Below are 18,154 nucleotides of genomic sequence, written 5' to 3' on the forward strand. Positions count from 1 at the left end.
AGGAGCGTCTGAACCTTCACCCCACTCCAGCAATACAGGCTACTGTCATTGTTCTTGGTGCCAACATAACTCGGTGTCGAGACCCTACTACCAAAGCCATCACACATTTCGGTTGCAGAGCGTGGAGAAAACAGTCTTGCCAAGTGCAGCTTTTAACAGAATTTGGGACCCGAAGAGAAGGCGTGGAAGAAAGGGATGGATGCACATCTGAGGGTTTTAGCAGCTCGCTCGCAACCAGGAAGACTCTTTCTTATATATAGAATACTGACCACGTAAGTCTTTTGGCAAGCATTAGAGCCACTCACACCCCATCTCTTTTTCACTTCCCCGTTAAATGCCCAGGGTGAAAAAGTACAAAACAGACGGTCTTACCTGAAATGACATTTTCCAACAGTGTCTGTCAAATCGGGACGTTACAAATTTTCCAGGGTCGGGGCTGGAGGGATGGCTCAGCAGTTAAGAGCACTGACTGTTCTTCCAGAGGACCCAGGTTCAACTCCCACTATCCACATGACGGCTTACAATGGTCTGTAATTACAGTCCCAGGATACCTGACACCCTCATACAGCTAGATATACACGGAGGCAAAACACCAGTGCATATAAATAAAAATGAAAAAGAAAGAAAATAAAATTTCCAGGGTCGTCTTCTGCTTTTACAGCCTGTGTCTTGGCTGGCTGTTTGTGGATTACAATATATTAGACAGTCCGAAATTATTTTTACCTTAACCAAGTTAAGTGTAGAATCATTTGATGTTTTCTAAAATGCAAGCTTTACAAAAGAACTCACAATAAGCGTTTCACTCACTGCTTATCACATTTTCCACCCCTCCGTTTTATAGTAGAGGCTTGTTTGCATGCGCACCCAGAAAGGAAGCTTCTGGTATCTAGTTCTTTTCCCATCAACCCACACTATTCCTATTTCCTTTATACAGGCACCAGGAGAGGGCAATGAATATCTTGTATCCAGAGATTATAGAGAAATTTCTCAGAATCTACCTATTGGTGTCATAATCCTTGGTGCCCAAGGAGGACTCTTTCTTCTGTGACTGTCCTTTCAGGTTGTGCTCCCGTCTTCAAAGTTTCCCTCGAGAACATGAATATATCTCCCTGGGGACTGCATAAGCAGGAAACTCCCCTTATGCCAACAACTGCTCCTAAAAGTGTAAGCAAAGGCCAGCACGCCAGTTTCACTGGAACTTTGTCCAGCAGCGTCCTCCGCCTCAGGACCCAAGCTGTCCCGTGTGCTATGGCCCGCGCCACAATCTGGAACTGACCAGGAAGGAAACTTCTAGCGTTGATGGTGCAGGAAGGTGCTAGGCAGACCACCGTGGACGACAAGACAAGTCCGTGCTGGACCCTGCGTCCACAACACTGATCCAATAGTGGCATGGCTGTTTGGGGGTAACCAACTGCTTTCTGCTTGGATCTGAGGCTGCTCCTCAGGAGGAACTCAGGCCCGACGTGGCAGTCATTTCATGGAGATACATTTTTTTTTCTCATGAAGTTATATTCTGTAAATATGTGCTATTCGTTGTACATCAAGTGCTCTGAAATAAACTGTACGTTTTAAAAAGTGATCTAATAAAAGAAATTCTTCTTATTCCTTTCAAACTTCTACTGATTTCCTGCCTCAAACTATATATCAGTTTGAATCTTTTGGTTTTATAAAAAACAAAAGTATTTTCCTTCATCCTGTTTCTCTCTTTTTTTCTGAGACAAGATGTCTCTGTGTAGTCCAGCTGTAAACCTGGTGGCCTGTGGCTGGGAGGCAGGAGCCCTAGAGGGACCCTGTGACTGTCAACTGCTCATGTTGTTGACAAACTGCTTCTGAATAGCTATGCTCATATCCACTCCCAGATTGCCATGTTTCAGTGGATAGCCATGGGCCCGTGTGTGTACAGAGAGATTCACCTGCCTCTGTCTCCTGAGTGCCAGGGTTAAACGTGTGTACCACCACACCCAACACTTACTTTTTAAACTTGTGACTTCAATCACTTTACAAATCAACCTGCAACATCTCCCTCCCTCCCCACCATACACACATCTGTGGGACTATGGTCTTGAACCCTGTAAAGATTTGCCAGTTGTACTGGTTTAATAAAATGTTGATTGGCCAGTAGCCAGGCAGGAAGTATAGGCAGGGCGACCAGAACAGGAGAATTCTGAGAAGAGGAAAGGCAGAGTCTGCAGGCATCATCCAGACACAGAGGAGGCAAGATGAGACTGCCTCCATGATCAAAGGTACCAAGCCACATGGCTAACAGACAAGAATTATGGGCTAATATAAGTTATAAGAATCAATAAAAGCCTGAGCTATTAGACCAACCAGTTTAAGATTAACGTAGACCTCAGTGTGTTTCTTTGGGACTGAACGGCTGCAGGACCAAGCAAGACAGAAACCTCTGTCAACATACATCATGTCAAGTGTCTTCCCCACGTCCCGGCTCAAGGGGAAAAGATAATATCTGAAGCCAGGTAGCTACAGTTCTCAAAATCAGAGCCAGGAAGCTGGAGCAGCAACAGGGAAGGGAGAGAAGGGAGAGTGTTCAAAACCAAGACTTTGCTCAGTTCCTGCCCCTTTTCAGGAGACAGTGTCCACCGTCATCACTAGAATAGTGAAATTACATGTTTCCTGACATAAAGCTCGTGTATACCCTCTCATATGTACAGTCTGTGTGTGTGTGTGATCATCATGAAATCTATTTTTGTATGCCACTGAAAATAACAAAAAAACAAAGAGATGAGTAACTTGCTGGGTGTAGTGGAGAACACTTATGCTCCCGATACTTGGGAGACAGAAGGCTTAGGACTTTCAGACCAGACTCTACAATGTGGCCAGCTAAGGTGAGCCTGTGTAGCAAGAGACTTTTTTTTTTTTAACAAAGAAGCAAAAACAAACAAGTCACAAACACACTTGTGTAAATGTATGGTAAGCATTGGGAAAACAAAAGAGAGCTGAGGAAGGATAATTAAAGCCAGCTTCATTTTGATATTAATACAACTGATCTCACTGTAGCATTGTCGCACACACATATACAAGGCTGGGTTTTTTTTTTTGTTTTGTTTTTGTTTTTGTTTTTGTTTTTCAAGACAGGGTTTCTCTGTGGCTTTGGAGCCTGTCCTGGAACTAGCTCTTGTAGATCAGGCTGGCCTCGAACTCACAGAGATCCGCCTGCCTCTGCCTCCCGAGTGCTGGGATTAAAGGTGTGCGCCACCATTGCCCGGCACAAGGCTGTCTTCAAAACATTCTCTCCTCTTAGTTCATAGAACCAGTGCTTTAATACCAAGGGTTTCGTGTACCTATCTTTACTATAGGATATCGTCTATCTTCAACCGATTACTTAAGTCATATGTATGTATTTGATTTCTTTTGTTTTGTTTTTGTCTGTTTGTTTTTGAAACAAGGTGTTACACTGTAGCCTAGACTAGCCTGGAACTCACTCTGTGGCTTAGTTTAGGTTGGCTGTGAACAAGAGGTGATCCCCCTGCCTCTGCCTCCTGACTACTGTGATTATCAAATACACACACACACACACACACACACACACACACACATTTTTTGTGACAAGGTTTTTCTGTGTAAAAACTCCGACTGTCCTGGAACTCGTTCTGTAGACCAGGCTGGCCTCAAGCTCACAGAGATCCACCTGTCTCTGTCTCCTGAGTGCTCAGATTAAAGGCCTGCACCACCACCACCTGGGTTAAATATTTATTTTTTTAAATTAGGTTGAGTGCTGGAGAGATCATTCAGCAGTTAAGAGCACTTGCTACTCTTTCACAGAACCCGGATTCAGCTTCCAGCTTCCAGTACCCACTCATGGAAGTTCACGACTGTTCTTAACTCTAATTCCAGGGGGAGCCAACTCCCACATACCCAGCCAATTAATTTTTTAAATTTGTTTATTATTTTTAGTAGCATACAAGCAATAGGTTTCTTTAGGCACCAGCCATGTGCATGATACACATAAATATACACTCAGTCAAAACTCTCATACACACAAAATAAAAACAAATCTTTACATTTTAAAGAATTAGGTTTAAACAGTCTCTCCATCCCCTTTCCACTTCTCCCCCACTGCAGGCAAGATCTGAAAGGCTTTTGCTAAAATTAAATCATCTGAAACTGAAAGCAGTCCACGACAGTTTTATTTTCCTTTTGTGAGGAAATCCATTGTCCTGCTTCTGTCACAGCCAAGTCTACAGGCAATCAGAAGGGTCCAGATTGGGCTAAAATTAAAAAAAAAAGTGACTTATACCTGTAATTGTAGTAGTTGGAAGGTGGAGGCAGGGGGATCATCTCTTGTTTGAAGCCAACCTGCATTAGCTGATCAGGCTAGACTCTAGAAGCTAAAATATTTCATGGATTTTTTTTGTTTTATTTATTTATTTGTGTTTGTTTGTTTCAAGAAAGGTTTCTCTACATAGCTCTGGCTGTCCTGGAATTCACTCTGTAGACCTTACTGGCCTTGAAAATTGGGGTTAAGTCCAGGCTGTCCTAGAACTCAGAGGATGACCTTGAACTTCTGGTCCAGTGCCTTCCATCTCCCTGGATGCTGGGATTACAGGCATATGCCAACAGGCCTCCTTTGGCGTTGGAGATCAAACCAGGACTTCATGCATGGCAGGCAATGCTCTACCAACTGAACCACCCCAGTCTGTGACCCTTCTTTAGAACTTCTGTGCTAAGACAGGGTTCCACTCTGTCCCAAGATGACCTTGAACTCATACCAATTCTCCTGCCTCAGGCTCAAAGTACAGGGATTACACTTTAAGAACATGGTTTGTACCTTTGAGAGCACCATTTAGTGAGAAGAGGCAGACAAATGCCCACAAAGCTGCTAATCAATATATCCATGGAAGGTGCTTAGCCTGCTGCTGGGTACCGAGAAGGTTAGGGTTTTGTCTGTTTGGAGAAATCGCAGGAAACAACAAAGGAGGTGATGTTTTATTGTTTGAAGGATCAGAGCAGCACTAGTGGAGTTTTATGACCCATCAGATGATATGGGGTGAGCTATGAGTCACCACGGACGAATATGTACTGTCAATCACAATATCCTTTTCCCAGAGGTATCATCTACCCACCTCTGAATACGAGTAAGCTGTCTTGCCATTTTTGTTTTAAGACAGGGTCTCGTTATATAGACCAGGTTGGCCTAGATTTTACAGACATCCACCTGCCTCTGCCTCCTGAGTGTTGTAATGAAAGGCCTATGCCCCTGCCCCCAGTCTGCAACTATGTTTTTTTTCTAAAGATTTAGTGCATATTAATAGTTGTCTGAAGTACATCTGCACATCAGATCGCCATGTGGGTGTTTGGATTCGAACTCAGGACCTCTGGAAGAGCAGCCAGTACCCTTAACCACTGAACCATCTCTTCAGTCCTGCAACTAATTTTTTTTTTAACGCAAGGTAAGAAAAAAAGTGCTGCTAAATGTCACCTAGATTAAAAAAAAAGATGGAAAACTGCTTTAATACGTAGTTTCTTCCTCAGTCATGAACACTGTTTTCCTCGTCTATTCCTTTTCCTCATGATCAAGAACCATCTCTGCCATTCAGCCATTCAGCGGAATGTTCTAGACCAAGGGTCAGGTCACCACAACAGCTCCTGTGATGTGACAATTGTTAGAGTAAGATCTTGCTAATGCCCACTGGGTGGCAGGGCTGAGCCAACTGAATTCCTGAACTCGTGAAGAAAGAATTTCTCAGAAAAGGGCAAGTTTTCAGGAAAGGCTAGGGACACAGTGTCCCATCTCCTTGGACTGTTTACATCAACACAATGTAGTTGAGAAACACACCGTCCTCCCTCGCTGCCTTCACCCCGTGCCCTGACACGTAATTCATCTATCCAAAGATTTTGAATCAGGGAAAAGTGAAATTGAGGTTTAAAACCTTAAATGACAACAAATGAAAAAGAAAGAAAAAGAAACTAAAAGCCAACACTGGCATGAAAGAGCACCAGGTTCCAAGTTGTCAAACATTCTCCTCTGGAGGGGTGCCCCAACCCATCTGTTCAATCTCATATCCTCCTCTGGAGGGGCGCCCCAACCCATCAGCTCAATCTCATATCTTCCTCTAGAGGGGCGCCCCAACCCATCAGTTCAATCCCAGATCCTCATCTAAAGGGGTGCCCCAACCCATCTGTTCAATCTCATATCTTCCTCTAGAGGGGCGCCCCAACCCATCTGTTCAATCTCATATCTTCCTCTGGAGGGGTGCCCCAACCCATCAGTTCAATCTCATATCCTCCTCTAAAGGGGTGCCCCAACCCATCAGTTCAATCTCATATCCTCCTCTGGAGGGGCGCCCCAACCATCAGCTCAATCTCATATCTTCCTCTGGAGGGGTGCCCCAACCCATCTGTTCAATCTCATATCCTCCTCTGGAGGGGCGCCCCAACCCATCTGTTCAATCTCATATCTTTCTCTGGAGGGGTGCCCCAACCCGTCAGTTCAATCTCATATCCTCCTCTGGAGGGACGCCCCAACCATCAGCTCAATCTCATATCTTCCTCTAGAGGGGTGCTCCAACCCATCAGTTCAATCCCAGATCCTCATCTAAAGTGGTGCCCCAACTCATCAGTTTAATCCCAGACCCTCATCTGGAGGGGTGCCCCAACCATCAGCTCAATTGCTCCTTACCGTGTGATCTGTACTCTGGCAGGTGCTAGAAAGAATGCAAAACCACAGAAAGGACCTAGCCCTGCTCTCTAGAAACTCATCACCAAGGAAAAAGGGCAACCTACCTGTGAATGTACCCGCTAAATAAAGAACACGCTAGGGAGTATTTAAAATAGTAAAATAATATTTAGTGGTAAGGCAAAAAATGAGAAGACTTGGCCTCAAGACTTGGAGAAGAAGGTAGGTGTTCCAGGTGGAGAGAAAGTGTGAGCAAGGACTTCACACAGAAGGGAAGAATTTGAGACGAACACTGAGTGCTCAGGTTTGCTGAGGTGGAGGGTGTACAGATCAGGAAGGGGTGGACAAGGAGACAGCTGGTTTGGCCGACCGTTACGTGAAGGCTTTGGATGCCAGGATAGAGCATTTGAATGAACTCCAGCAAGCTCAGGGTTTTGGAGAATCATGAGAGCTGGCAGGAAAGTTAATTGAGTTATACTCCATAGGCTATAGTGGGGAGATTAGGCAAAGATTATTAAGAAATTTAGGGTGGGTGTGGAGGTAGAAGATGAAGGTGAGAGGATCGGGAGACAGACACCAGTCTGGGGTATGGAAAACTCTACCCACTACCCATCCACCCCATGTCCCTCCCTCTTCCCCATTTTTTTTAAAAAAAGAATTGTGCTAGATTATCGGGGAAGACAGATGTTTATTCATTACTGAATAAGTTGAACTTGAATTATGAACTAGAATGCTGGAGACAGGTTAATAACACAGTACAGCAATTTTCTGTTTGGTTTTAGACTAAGCTCTTAAGTTGTCCATGATGGTCTCACCTTGAGCTTCTGATTTTTTTTTTCCTGGTTTTTCAAGACAGGATTTCTCTGTGTGTAGCCCTAGCTGTCCTGGAACTCAGTCTGTAGACCAGTCTGTCCTAGTACTCAGAAATCCACCTGCCTCTGCCTCTGCCTCCCGAATGCTGGAGTTAAAGGCCTGCACTACCACCGCCTGGAGGGGTCCTTCTTCCCTTACCTCTTGACTGCTGATCAAATCTAACGCTTCATGCATGCTGGGCTGGAATTACACCCCGGCCTAATTCTGGGGTTTTGGAGGTTTGTTTTTGATTTTTAGATTTATTAGTCTTATTTCAAGTGTATGGGTGTTTTGCCTGCATGTAGGTCTATGTATCGTGTGTATGCAGGTGCTGATGGAAGCCAGAACGGGGGTCAGACCCTCTGGAGCTGGAGTTACAGGGGTTGTGGGTACTGAGAATGGAACCCAGGTCCTCTAGAAAAGCAACAAGTGCTCTTAACCACTGAGCCATCTCTCCAGGCTCTCCGCCACCCAGAGTTTTAATATTTACAAAAGAATGATGTACAGATGGATGAAATGAAAAGCAAAGAAAGAAGAAGCCCACTGGGCTGGAGAGCTGGCTTGGTGGTTCTGAGCGTTTGTTGATGAAAAAAACCCGGGTTGGGTTCCCAGCACCCACACGGAGGCTGACCACCTCCTCAGGCACCAGCCATGAGTGTACATGGAGTCAAAGCACACATGCACATAAAATAATAAAAATAAATCTAAAAATTAAAAAGAGAGAAAGCCAAGCAAATCCTTAGGAAAAGCTCTAAAGGAGTGGGCAGAAAACAAAATAGAATTGCTAGCAACAGATAAGAGAATAAAGTCCCAAAGCCAAGGTGAATGTCTAATTCTTTAAATGGTGGTTTTTAAACTGTATAGTTGTCAAACAAAAAAACAAAACCCACTTTGGTGTCTTCCAGAAACCTTGAAGAAAACCCAGAGCAGTGGTTCCCAACCTTCCTAATACTGGACCCTTTATTACAGTTCTTCGTGTTGCGGTGACCCCAACCATGAAATTATTTCATTGCTACTTCATAACTGTAATTTTGCTAGTTATGAATCATAATATAAATATCCGTGTTTTCCAATGGTCTTAGGTGGTCCCTGTGAAGGAGTCTGACTCCTAGGTTGAGAAACACTGTTCTAGAGGGAAGAGAAGAAGGCAAACTACAAAGGGAGGAGTTTAGTCAAACAGACAAAGCTAACTTAAGAGATTCTTTTTCAAATCTTAAGCCAGCTGTGGTGTCGCTTGCAGACCTGGCACTCAGGAGGCGGAGGCAGGAAGATCAGCTGAGCTCCGGGACTTCCAAACAACCTGGGCAGTAAGGTAAGACCTTGTCTTAGGTGTCTAAAAAGAAAAGGACCTCAGTACTTCAACAGCCGAAGTGTGGGCCTCCATGAGGTATTCTGTGCGGGAGCCCTTCCACGCCAGTCTTTAGTTCAGGTGTCCATGATAAAAGCGTCAAAACTTCTGGGCCAGGAACAGCTCCAAGCAGACATTAGCTGATTGTCGGAGAGGATGCCACGCGGCCAGAATAAGGGAACTATTTAGAGTCCTCTTTAAAGCTCCTAGAGTCTTGCTCCGTATCCTTCTCAATGGCTTTACAAAGGTCAAAAAGGGATACATGTCAAAGCACCGGGAAATCAAGTCTCACAGCAATTGAAATCAAGTCACTATACAGCCCAGACTAGTCATGAAGTGTCGGTAATCCTCCTGCCTTACACCCCCAGTGCTGGGGTTGTAAGAGTGAGTCACCTGCTTGGCACGGAACAAATAGACCTAGGTTTAAGCTCTGGATGTACTTACAAAACCTGTGCCCTCGGGCAAATCCCTACACCTTTCTGGGCCTGGTTTAATTAACTCCCAGTTACAGGGTTATCGGGAGAAGTAAATGAAACAACCCAACTTTCAATTCTGTTTAGACTAAGATGATAGATGGCTTCATAAATAAAGAAACCTTGACATAAATATTTTGAGAACTGGTCTTTTGGCTTGGGTCAATCTCAAAGTTTAGTTCCAGTGTTTAGGAAGGAATAAGCAGGCGGGTCTCTGTGAGATGGAGGCTAGCCCAAGATTTATAGTGAAATCCTGTCTATAAACACGAGTTTGAGGCCAGTCTGGGATACACGCAACCTTGTCTAAAAAAAAAAAAAAAAAAAAAAAAAAAAAAAAAAAAAGGTAGTTTCTTTGAATTCTTAGGCTATCATATAATTATTTAGGTAGTCTTATTTATCTGTGACTTGGAGTCATGTAAACAACTGGGCCATCTCAAATCCACAGTTTCATTTAACATCGTTTCCAGCTCTAAACTAACATTCCTTAGGGAAAAACAAGGAAAAAGGGCCGTGGATGAAGGACAAGACAAGTTTACAAAGTGGAGGCCCTGGCCAGAGGTTAGGAAAACATGCTGTTTGCCTTCCCAGCTGAGCCTTTCCAGCCCTAAATGTCTGCAAAGCCAGAGGTGAAAGAAAAGAGAGATTGAGCCACAGCCTTGCCTCCTCCTGTCCACTGGGCTTGCAGGCTGCCAGCGTTGGCTATCAGGTCATCGAGAGTAAAACAAAGGACAAACACCACGGGTTTCCTGCTGGCACTGGGAAGAAGAGGGTGGGAAAGGGGCAGGTAAGCGATGACTTCACTTGCAAAACTCCCGAGCCAAGCCCTGCCTTGCTCCTCTGGGAACATCTGTCCTTGTCTTTGTACCCACGAGTGTTTGTACTGTGTGTAGGGCAAGAGTTTGGAAGACTTTTCACTTTCTTCTTCCACCTAAGAACTGAGAAGGGGTGTGTGTGTGTGTGTGTGTGTGTGTGTGTGTGTGAGAGAGAGAGAGAGAGAGAGAGAGAGAGAGAGAGAGAGAGAGAGAGAGAGAGAAGAGGGGCAGATTGTTATCAGAATACCAGGTGAAAGGTCATGGTCATTAACAGCCTATCTAGGAGGCAACCAATTCAGAACAAGCCTTGGCCACAGGCCAGGGAGAGCAAGCTGCTGCTGCCAAAGTTAAACAGAGTTTTGGCCTAACACAGAACAAACAAGTAGTCTGCAGGGAGTGCTGTAAACAGAAGAAAGGACAGTCGCGCAGGGAACAAGACACTGAACTTTCAAATTAAAAAAAAAAAAAATCAGTACTCCATAGACAACCTCAACTAAATACCAGCATTGCCTTTTCTCTAAGATGTCCCAAGTCAACACTCTGGGACCCATTTGCAGCCACCTCTACTCCTTCCTTCTGACCTCCTCAAATCTTAAAAAACAAAAATAGTAATTGTTTACATTTATTTTCTGTGTCTGTGGGCGTGAGTAGTAGGGCAGGAAAGGTCAGGGTTGGGTCTCTCCTACTGTGGGGGTTCTGGGGACTGAACTCCGGTTGTCGGGCCTCACGCCATCTCCCTAGTTCTCCTCAAATCTTATGTAGCTGGGGCTGAAGAAGTGGCTTGGTGGCTAATAATACCAGAGGACCCAGATTCAATTCCCAGCACCAGAACGGCAGTTCCAACTCTGTATGTAACTGCAGTTTCCAGGGCATCTGGCATCGTCTTCCGGACTCTGCCTGCAGCAGGCATGCATGTGCCAAAGCACCCATGCATGCACACAAAAATTCTTAAGTCTTATGTTGTTACATATCACACTATTTAACAATATTGATATATATGCTTTTGGTAAGCATTTTGATGTTTTATGATATCAAGCTAATTTTTTCCCCCAGATGGCTACAGAGTTTGGAACTAAAATGAGAGTCCCACCTCCTTTGTTCTTAATCAATACTGTTTATCATCGGAAAACACCTCAAGCCTAGTTACCTTTCTGGAACAAACACGCACACACACCCTAAGGATCAACATGTTCCTAAACTCTGGTGTTGTGTTTATGGTTTTCAACCGTGTGACATCCAACGCTGAGCTTGCTTAATATTGAGGTTGAGTTGTAACTTGTTAGCCTTAGGGTGTCAACCCAGTTAAGGCGTGTGAGCATGGCGAGGCGCTTTGATGGACAACAGCGAACAGGTTCCTAACTGTGCAGAAGGCAGGATTTTAGACACGCGAAAGCTTTTTACTTCTCCATCTTAACCCCAGGACCATTGTCTTCATGTCCCAGCACAAGGAACAGGGTGACAATCTCCTGATAATTCTGCCCAAATATGGAAGGAGTCTAGGACTCAGTGACAAGGGGAGGGGGCGGAATCCTTCTGCACAGGCGGTTTTCTTAGCACACTTAAGACTTATTTCTTGAGTCAGCTCCTGGAGGCATCTGTCAGCTTAGTCAACAGCCAGGCAAGTAACGCCAACAGAATCTGAGCCCTGGTGAGTGTGGAACAGGCTTACGGATATGCATTTAATTTAGCGAGCTTAAGAGAGAGGAGGAAGACATAGAGTGACAGGAACAGGGGAACGGAGTCAGAAGTGATGGATCTTTTTCTTCCTTTTTTTTTTCTTTTTTGTACCCACTCCTTTTTTCCTGGAGAAACAGGGACGGAGGGAGAGATCAGTGTAGAGTACACACCTCATTAAAGTTGAATGAGGGAACATATACAAAGTGTTCCCCAACTTCACAGGTAGTCTGAAGAGATGAGGGGATAAGCAACAGGATGTGGACACTCCCTTACTGCTTCCGTTCCAGAGGACAGAGAACAGAATAGAATGTACATGTGTGAGAACAGCAGCAGCCCACAGGGACATGGAAGGAAGGGGACACACCAGACAAATGTTCCCGCTTTCCAATGAGAACAGAAAGGGGGCTTAAAATATCCGACATATGCGCTTTGTTCCTCAGCAGACGTGCAATAGGCACGACGCCGGGCGGGCTCTTTCTCACTAACACAACCGCACCCTCGCCCTCCGCCCAGTCTGAAGTATCCTTGGGGCAGTGGGATTATTTTTCACAGACTTGCGAACTTGTGAGCCAGGAATAAACAGTCGCCTCGAAATGAATTGCGCTGGCTAAGACAAGGCATGAAATCGTCTCCTAAGCACATTTTTCTTTCACCTAAAAAAAGAAAAAAACAAAACAAAACCCAAGCCACCCAAACAACCGTGATCCCAGGCAGAGTGCCTGGATGGGGTTCAGGGTCGCGGGGCCAGGGCCTCCTAACTCCCGGGGGATGGGGGGGAGTGAGCGGTCCGCGGCCCCAGCCTCGCCCCTCCTCCTGGCAAGGCAGCGCACTCGCACAACAACCTTTTTCCCCGCTAGAGCACACCGTGTCCACGAGCCCCTGCGGCCTCGCTGATTGGTCGGAGGCCTGGTAAACAAGAGCCAAGCAGCCAATGGGAGAACTGTGCACGAGGGCTGCACGAGCCTCAGAGCCAGCGCTCGCGTGGTGCTGCTAGCCAGGCAGCTATATAAAGGCGTTTCCGGCTCCCGATAGACACTCTCTGCCTCTGGTCTCCTGCCTACCCGGAGTTCATCCAGCTGCTGGAGCAAAGACAGCTGTTGTTGCTGCCTCTTGAAAGCCTTTGGCACAGCCCGCGGCTTGCAACTTTCAGGCACCGGTTCGAGAAGTTGTTGGGGTTTGCTGGAGAGCTTCTTGAAATTTTTATTTGGGTTTTTCAAGCCCCGGTCTGCGGTCCGGAGAGTGAGCGCTATAATTCGCTGTGAAGGGCTCCTGGCATTTTTCCTCTTTGACTTCCGTTCATCTTGAACCCGCTGAGCCCAACCATGGTGATGTTCAAGAAGATCAAGTCTTTTGAGGTGGTCTTCAACGACCCGGAGAAGGTGTACGGTAGTGGGGAGAAGGTGGCCGGCCGGGTGATAGTGGAAGTCTGTGAAGTTACTCGCATCAAAGCCGTCAGGATCCTGGCTTGCGGAGTGGCCAAGGTCCTGTGGATGCAGGGGTCTCAGCAGTGCAAACAGACCTTGGACTACCTGCGCTACGAAGACACGCTGCTCCTAGAAGACCAGCCGACAGGTACGGAACCAGCTGTTCTTTGCAGGGCGGATGGTGGCTGTGGCGGGGGAAGGCTTTAAAAGGAGGCACTGGCGCCTCCACCAAGTGTTTGGAGTTGTTTGCTCCAAGGGTTTGAATTATGTTGGTCCCAATATTTTTAAGTTTTAATTTGCAAGCATTTTGCTACACGCCCTTCCCCCGAGGGTGATTTTATACAGTTTCTGAGGTGCTGTTTCCAGAAGGTGTTGCCTTAGCTACTTAAAGACTAATGTATTCACAATCTGTTCCTGATTCCTGGGGCAACTGTGCTGGATGAAGCTCTGAGTAATTGTGGGCTTTGCAGCTTTCTGTCCAAGAAAGTGCACCGGAATCTTTTATTCCACTGTAAGAGATGATAATGGAAGTAAAATAATCTTGTCTGCTGCCCAAACCGTCTACACAGAGGCTTTTGAAATGTAACGAGAACCCTAAGGGGCCCTTGCCTTTGTTTCCCTGCAGGTGAGAACGAGATGGTGATCATGAGACCAGGAAACAAATATGAGTACAAGTTTGGCTTCGAACTTCCTCAAGGGTAGGCATTGGCTGAATGCACCTTGGACTATTTCTATAACCCCCCCTTCCCTTCCCCCCTCTGACCTCTTATTGTTCTTAGAGAGCATTAATTTTTTTCCCCCCATCGTTTTGACACAGGCCCCTGGGAACATCCTTCAAAGGCAAATATGGTTGTGTCGACTACTGGGTGAAGGCTTTTCTTGATCGTCCCAGCCAGCCGACCCAGGAGGCGAAGAAAAACTTCGAAGTGATGGACTTAGTGGATGTCAATACCCCTGATTTAATGGTGAGGGTTACTTTAAGGTTCTAGTCTCCTTGGTCGGGGATAATAAGCTAGATGCTTGGAGCATTGAAATATCTCAAAACATCGTGTCCTTCTACACAGGCACCGGTATCAGCTAAAAAGGAGAAGAAAGTTTCCTGCATGTTCATTCCTGATGGGCGCGTGTCCGTCTCTGCTCGAATCGAGAGAAAAGGGTTCTGTGAAGGTAAAAAAAACATCTTGCTTAAAACACAGACGGCGTAGTCAGAACCGTGGGCTTGGAGCGGGAGGGGGGCATGGAGTCGAGGAGAGGAAGCACCGTTAACCTCACGGATATTCATGTCTTTTCATCTCTTATCCCAGGTGATGACATTTCCATCCACGCCGACTTCGAGAACACATGCTCCCGCATTGTGGTCCCCAAAGCAGCTATTGTGGCCCGACACACTTACCTTGCCAATGGCCAGACCAAGGTGTTGACTCAGAAGCTGTCCTCAGTCAGAGGCAATCACATCATCTCGGGGACCTGTGCGTCCTGGCGTGGCAAGAGCCTCCGCGTGCAGAAGATCAGACCGTCCATCCTGGGCTGCAATATCCTGCGCGTGGAGTATTCCTTGCTGGTGAGTGAAGCAGGGGCTTGGTTCTAGAGGGGAAACAATTCTTCAGGTACACATTCAGTGCCTTCTCTACCCAACCATCTAACACACTGCCACCTTCCTTTCTAGATCTATGTGAGTGTCCCCGGCTCCAAGAAAGTCATCCTTGACCTACCCCTGGTGATTGGCAGCAGGTCAGGTCTGAGCAGCCGGACCTCCAGCATGGCCAGCCGGACAAGCTCTGAAATGAGTTGGATAGATCTAAACATCCCAGATACCCCAGAAGGTAAGCTACGAACAGCTAATAGCTTTCTTTGGCCTGATTGGGCTTGTGCAATTGGTAGTCTGGCAGTTCTTAGCTGGATTTCTCATTCCTGTTTTCCCTTTGTAGCCCCTCCTTGCTACATGGACATCATTTCTGAAGACCACCGGTTAGAGAGCCCCACCACTCCCCTGCTAGATGACGTGGACGGTGCTCCAGACAGCCCTATCTTCATGTATGCCCCTGAGTTCCAGTTCATGCCCCCACCCACTTACACTGAGGTGAGAATTGCTATTTTTTATTGTTGACGTTTTATCCCAGGCCTTCTGAAGGAAGGAAGGATTATTAAGCACATGGTTTTTCTACCTAAGAAAACTAAAATAGTCTCTTCACACTTCCTCCCCAGGTGGATCCCTGCACCCTTAACAACAACAACAACAACAACGTGCAGTGAGAGTGTGGGGGACAAGATGCGTCTGTGCTCACTCTCTTCTTTCTGCCTCTCTGCTTGGACTCCAGTGTTTTAGAGACCCAGTCTCTGAGTGGAGAAGGGCTCCACCCCAGCCTCTGACTGCACGACAGGGGTGGTGATCAGCAGGCGGGTTCTCCAGCTTCAAGTGATGCGGACCCAGCCAGCGCCTGCACTATATGTGGTATTAGGAGTGTTTGCTGGGTGGTTCAGACCCGGTCCACTTTCTCTCAGGCCTTGGAAATGAAGACGTTGTCTGTAGTTTTTGAGTCAGCGTGTAAATGACCTTCTGGCATGGTCTTTCCGAGGTTTTTTTTTTTTTTTGAAGGGAGTTCTAGATTAACAGCAAACCGTGAACTTCTCTGTGCCATGGAAGACAGAATCAATTTCACATACTAAAAAAAGAAAAAGGAAAATCATGGCCAAAATTTTGGAAGAGGTGGTTTTGTTCTTGTTTTTTTAATCAGTGTTCCCTTTTTATATCCTTACAAAGAAAGAAAATCTTGGAAGGCTGATGCGGTTTGGGCCTGGGAGATGGAGTGCACCCTTTGTATCACAGGGCAGCTGCTCCAGGGGACTCGATCCTGGGCTCGGAGCAGTTCTGACTGCTTCCACCCACGGCCATAAAAGCCATTTCACAGCCAGTTGCACTGCGTTCTCTTATAAACTAACCAGACGGAGGATCTGTTATCTCTCTGTGACTCTTGGCACTTTAGCTCTAGTCTCGACTGCAGATGTAAACTCCACTGTCTGTGTCTTAAGGGTTAAGCCCAATGACAGGGCAAAGGGATTTGTCTGGGGGTTTTGATGTTCTTTTTTGTTTGTTTTTTGAGACAGGGTCTTGTCTATCCTTTGCTAACCTGGAACTCTACACATAGACCAGGCTAGCCTCAGAGATCCCCCTGCCTCTGCCTCCTGAGTGCTGAGATTAAATGCCCAGCTTGATTATTACTTTGGAGACTTTGTCCCAGTATGCAGAATTGTGTGATTCTGATTTGACTACGAAGGGCATGCCTGTGAGCCTCTGCATCGAGATGCCCCGCACTGATCAGGGACTCCAGGCATTGCGATGAGAAGTTCACAAAAGCCCCCCAGACCCATGTCCTGCCCCGTATTAGGAGAAAGGACTCTTAACTGCTCTCACAGTGGCCACTAGTGCCTGACCAGTCTCTCTCAGCCATAGCACTTTGTTCAATGTCTGTGTCAGCACTGAGCTCCACCCTTTTCTGAACTGCGCTGCCAGAGAGCATGTGAGCTGACGGTGGTTTCGTTTATGTTTTTGTATTTTATGTATCTTTTTTGTATGACAAAAACTATATTTTGTACTTACCCAAATATATTTTCACCCCAAGATGGGGAATATCGTTTGTAAAAAAAAATAAATAAAGTTTTTTAATAGCAAAAAAAAAAGTTCTTTTTTTCTTGTCTGTGAAACGACATTGGAGAAATTACTAGAAAGTAGGTGTGCACAATGGCCTTCCCCTGCTTCACAGTGCTGGAAACCCTGGAGAGAGCGGTCCCTGTAGACCCCGAGTGACACCAGAGTTGAAGACAAACAGTGATCCATCTGCTGATTCGGGCTCCATTCAGACTGAGTTGGTGGGATCTGGTGATGGAAGCTAGTTAGCCACGTCTACAGCTATCTCCAAATTCTTTCAGACTTGCTCCTGTGTAGCTAAGGCTGACCTTGAACTTTAGCTCTCAAAACGGGACCCAGACCTGGTCCTTGGGCTTTGAAGAAAGTGTCTTTACCTGCTGAGCCACGCTCAGTTTTAAGAAATAGCTTTGTGGGGGGTTTGAAAGGGAGCGAGTGGGTTTCCTTTTTATATTTGTTTCTTAATCCATATGAGCAGCTTTTATTAAAACAAAGGTGGGGAGGTCCTGGGGAGAGGGACTGGGAGACAAAGGCGAGAGGGAAATGTTACTCGTTTTCCCTGTGAGCAGGGAGTCAATACTGGAACCCTGTGGTCCCTGGTGGTCCCTAATGTTCAGCAGACTCTACAAATTCAAGAGTGACAAGCAGAAGCCTCAGTCCAGCAGCCCCAAGGATGGTTGGTGGGGATGGATGTTTTGGTTTATTTTGTTGAGACAAGTTCTCTGTAGCTCAGGCTAACCTCGGCCTCCCAGACACTGGGGTTAGAATTGTTTACCACCATGCCTGACTGACGTTCACTTTCATAATTTGGTTTTTACTGTAGAGATTTCCCCCCATATCGATCTGGTTTATATGCTGAAAAAGAATAATTATTTAGGACTTAGAGTTTTAGTTGCAGGTATTGGATGTTTTAGAGGCAGCTAGTTTTCTAACTTTATTGTTCTTCACCTTTAGTTAGAACGCAGTGGTTGACTATCCAGCCCCACCCTTATTCCTTGGCGCCTGTTCTGTTTTGGCATTTCTACAGAGAGCTGATGACTGATAGACCATTTCACTGCGAGCTGAAATTATCTTGTTCCAGAAGAAGCCACACACTGAGAGGCTGAGAATGGCAGAGGATACCACACAGTTCTTCCCAGTTTTTGACTCATCTGCTTGCTTTTCAGAATGGGTTTTCCCTTAGCTCCGTGGAGACCAGTACAGTCCTTGAAGCGCTGTATCAGACACCAGGGCAAAGCTTCCTGCGGTGCTGTACACCCAAAACGCAGCATCGGAGAGGCAGAGACTG

General features: G+C 46.1%; 1 protein-coding gene across 1 annotated transcript; it reads left to right on the top strand.

Moving 5' to 3' along the window:
- The first annotated feature begins 12,818 nt into the window (after window positions 1–12,818).
- On the top strand, window positions 12,819–16,901 carry LOC121437981 (thioredoxin interacting protein). The gene is made up of 8 exons (XM_041638138.1): window positions 12,819–13,371; window positions 13,849–13,921; window positions 14,041–14,188; window positions 14,288–14,390; window positions 14,528–14,784; window positions 14,890–15,046; window positions 15,152–15,303; window positions 15,429–16,901. Exons 1-8 carry the CDS (start codon window positions 13,122–13,124, stop codon window positions 15,474–15,476), a joined length of 1,188 nt encoding a protein of 395 aa, XP_041494072.1. The 5' UTR covers window positions 12,819–13,121; the 3' UTR covers window positions 15,477–16,901.
- Window positions 16,902–18,154: the final 1,253 nt, after the last annotated feature.

This window comes from Microtus oregoni, unplaced genomic scaffold (genome assembly GCF_018167655.1).
Source record: "Microtus oregoni isolate MIOR12 unplaced genomic scaffold, Mior012 000054F_ref0000373, whole genome shotgun sequence".
Lineage (NCBI taxonomy): Eukaryota > Metazoa > Chordata > Mammalia > Rodentia > Cricetidae > Microtus > Microtus oregoni.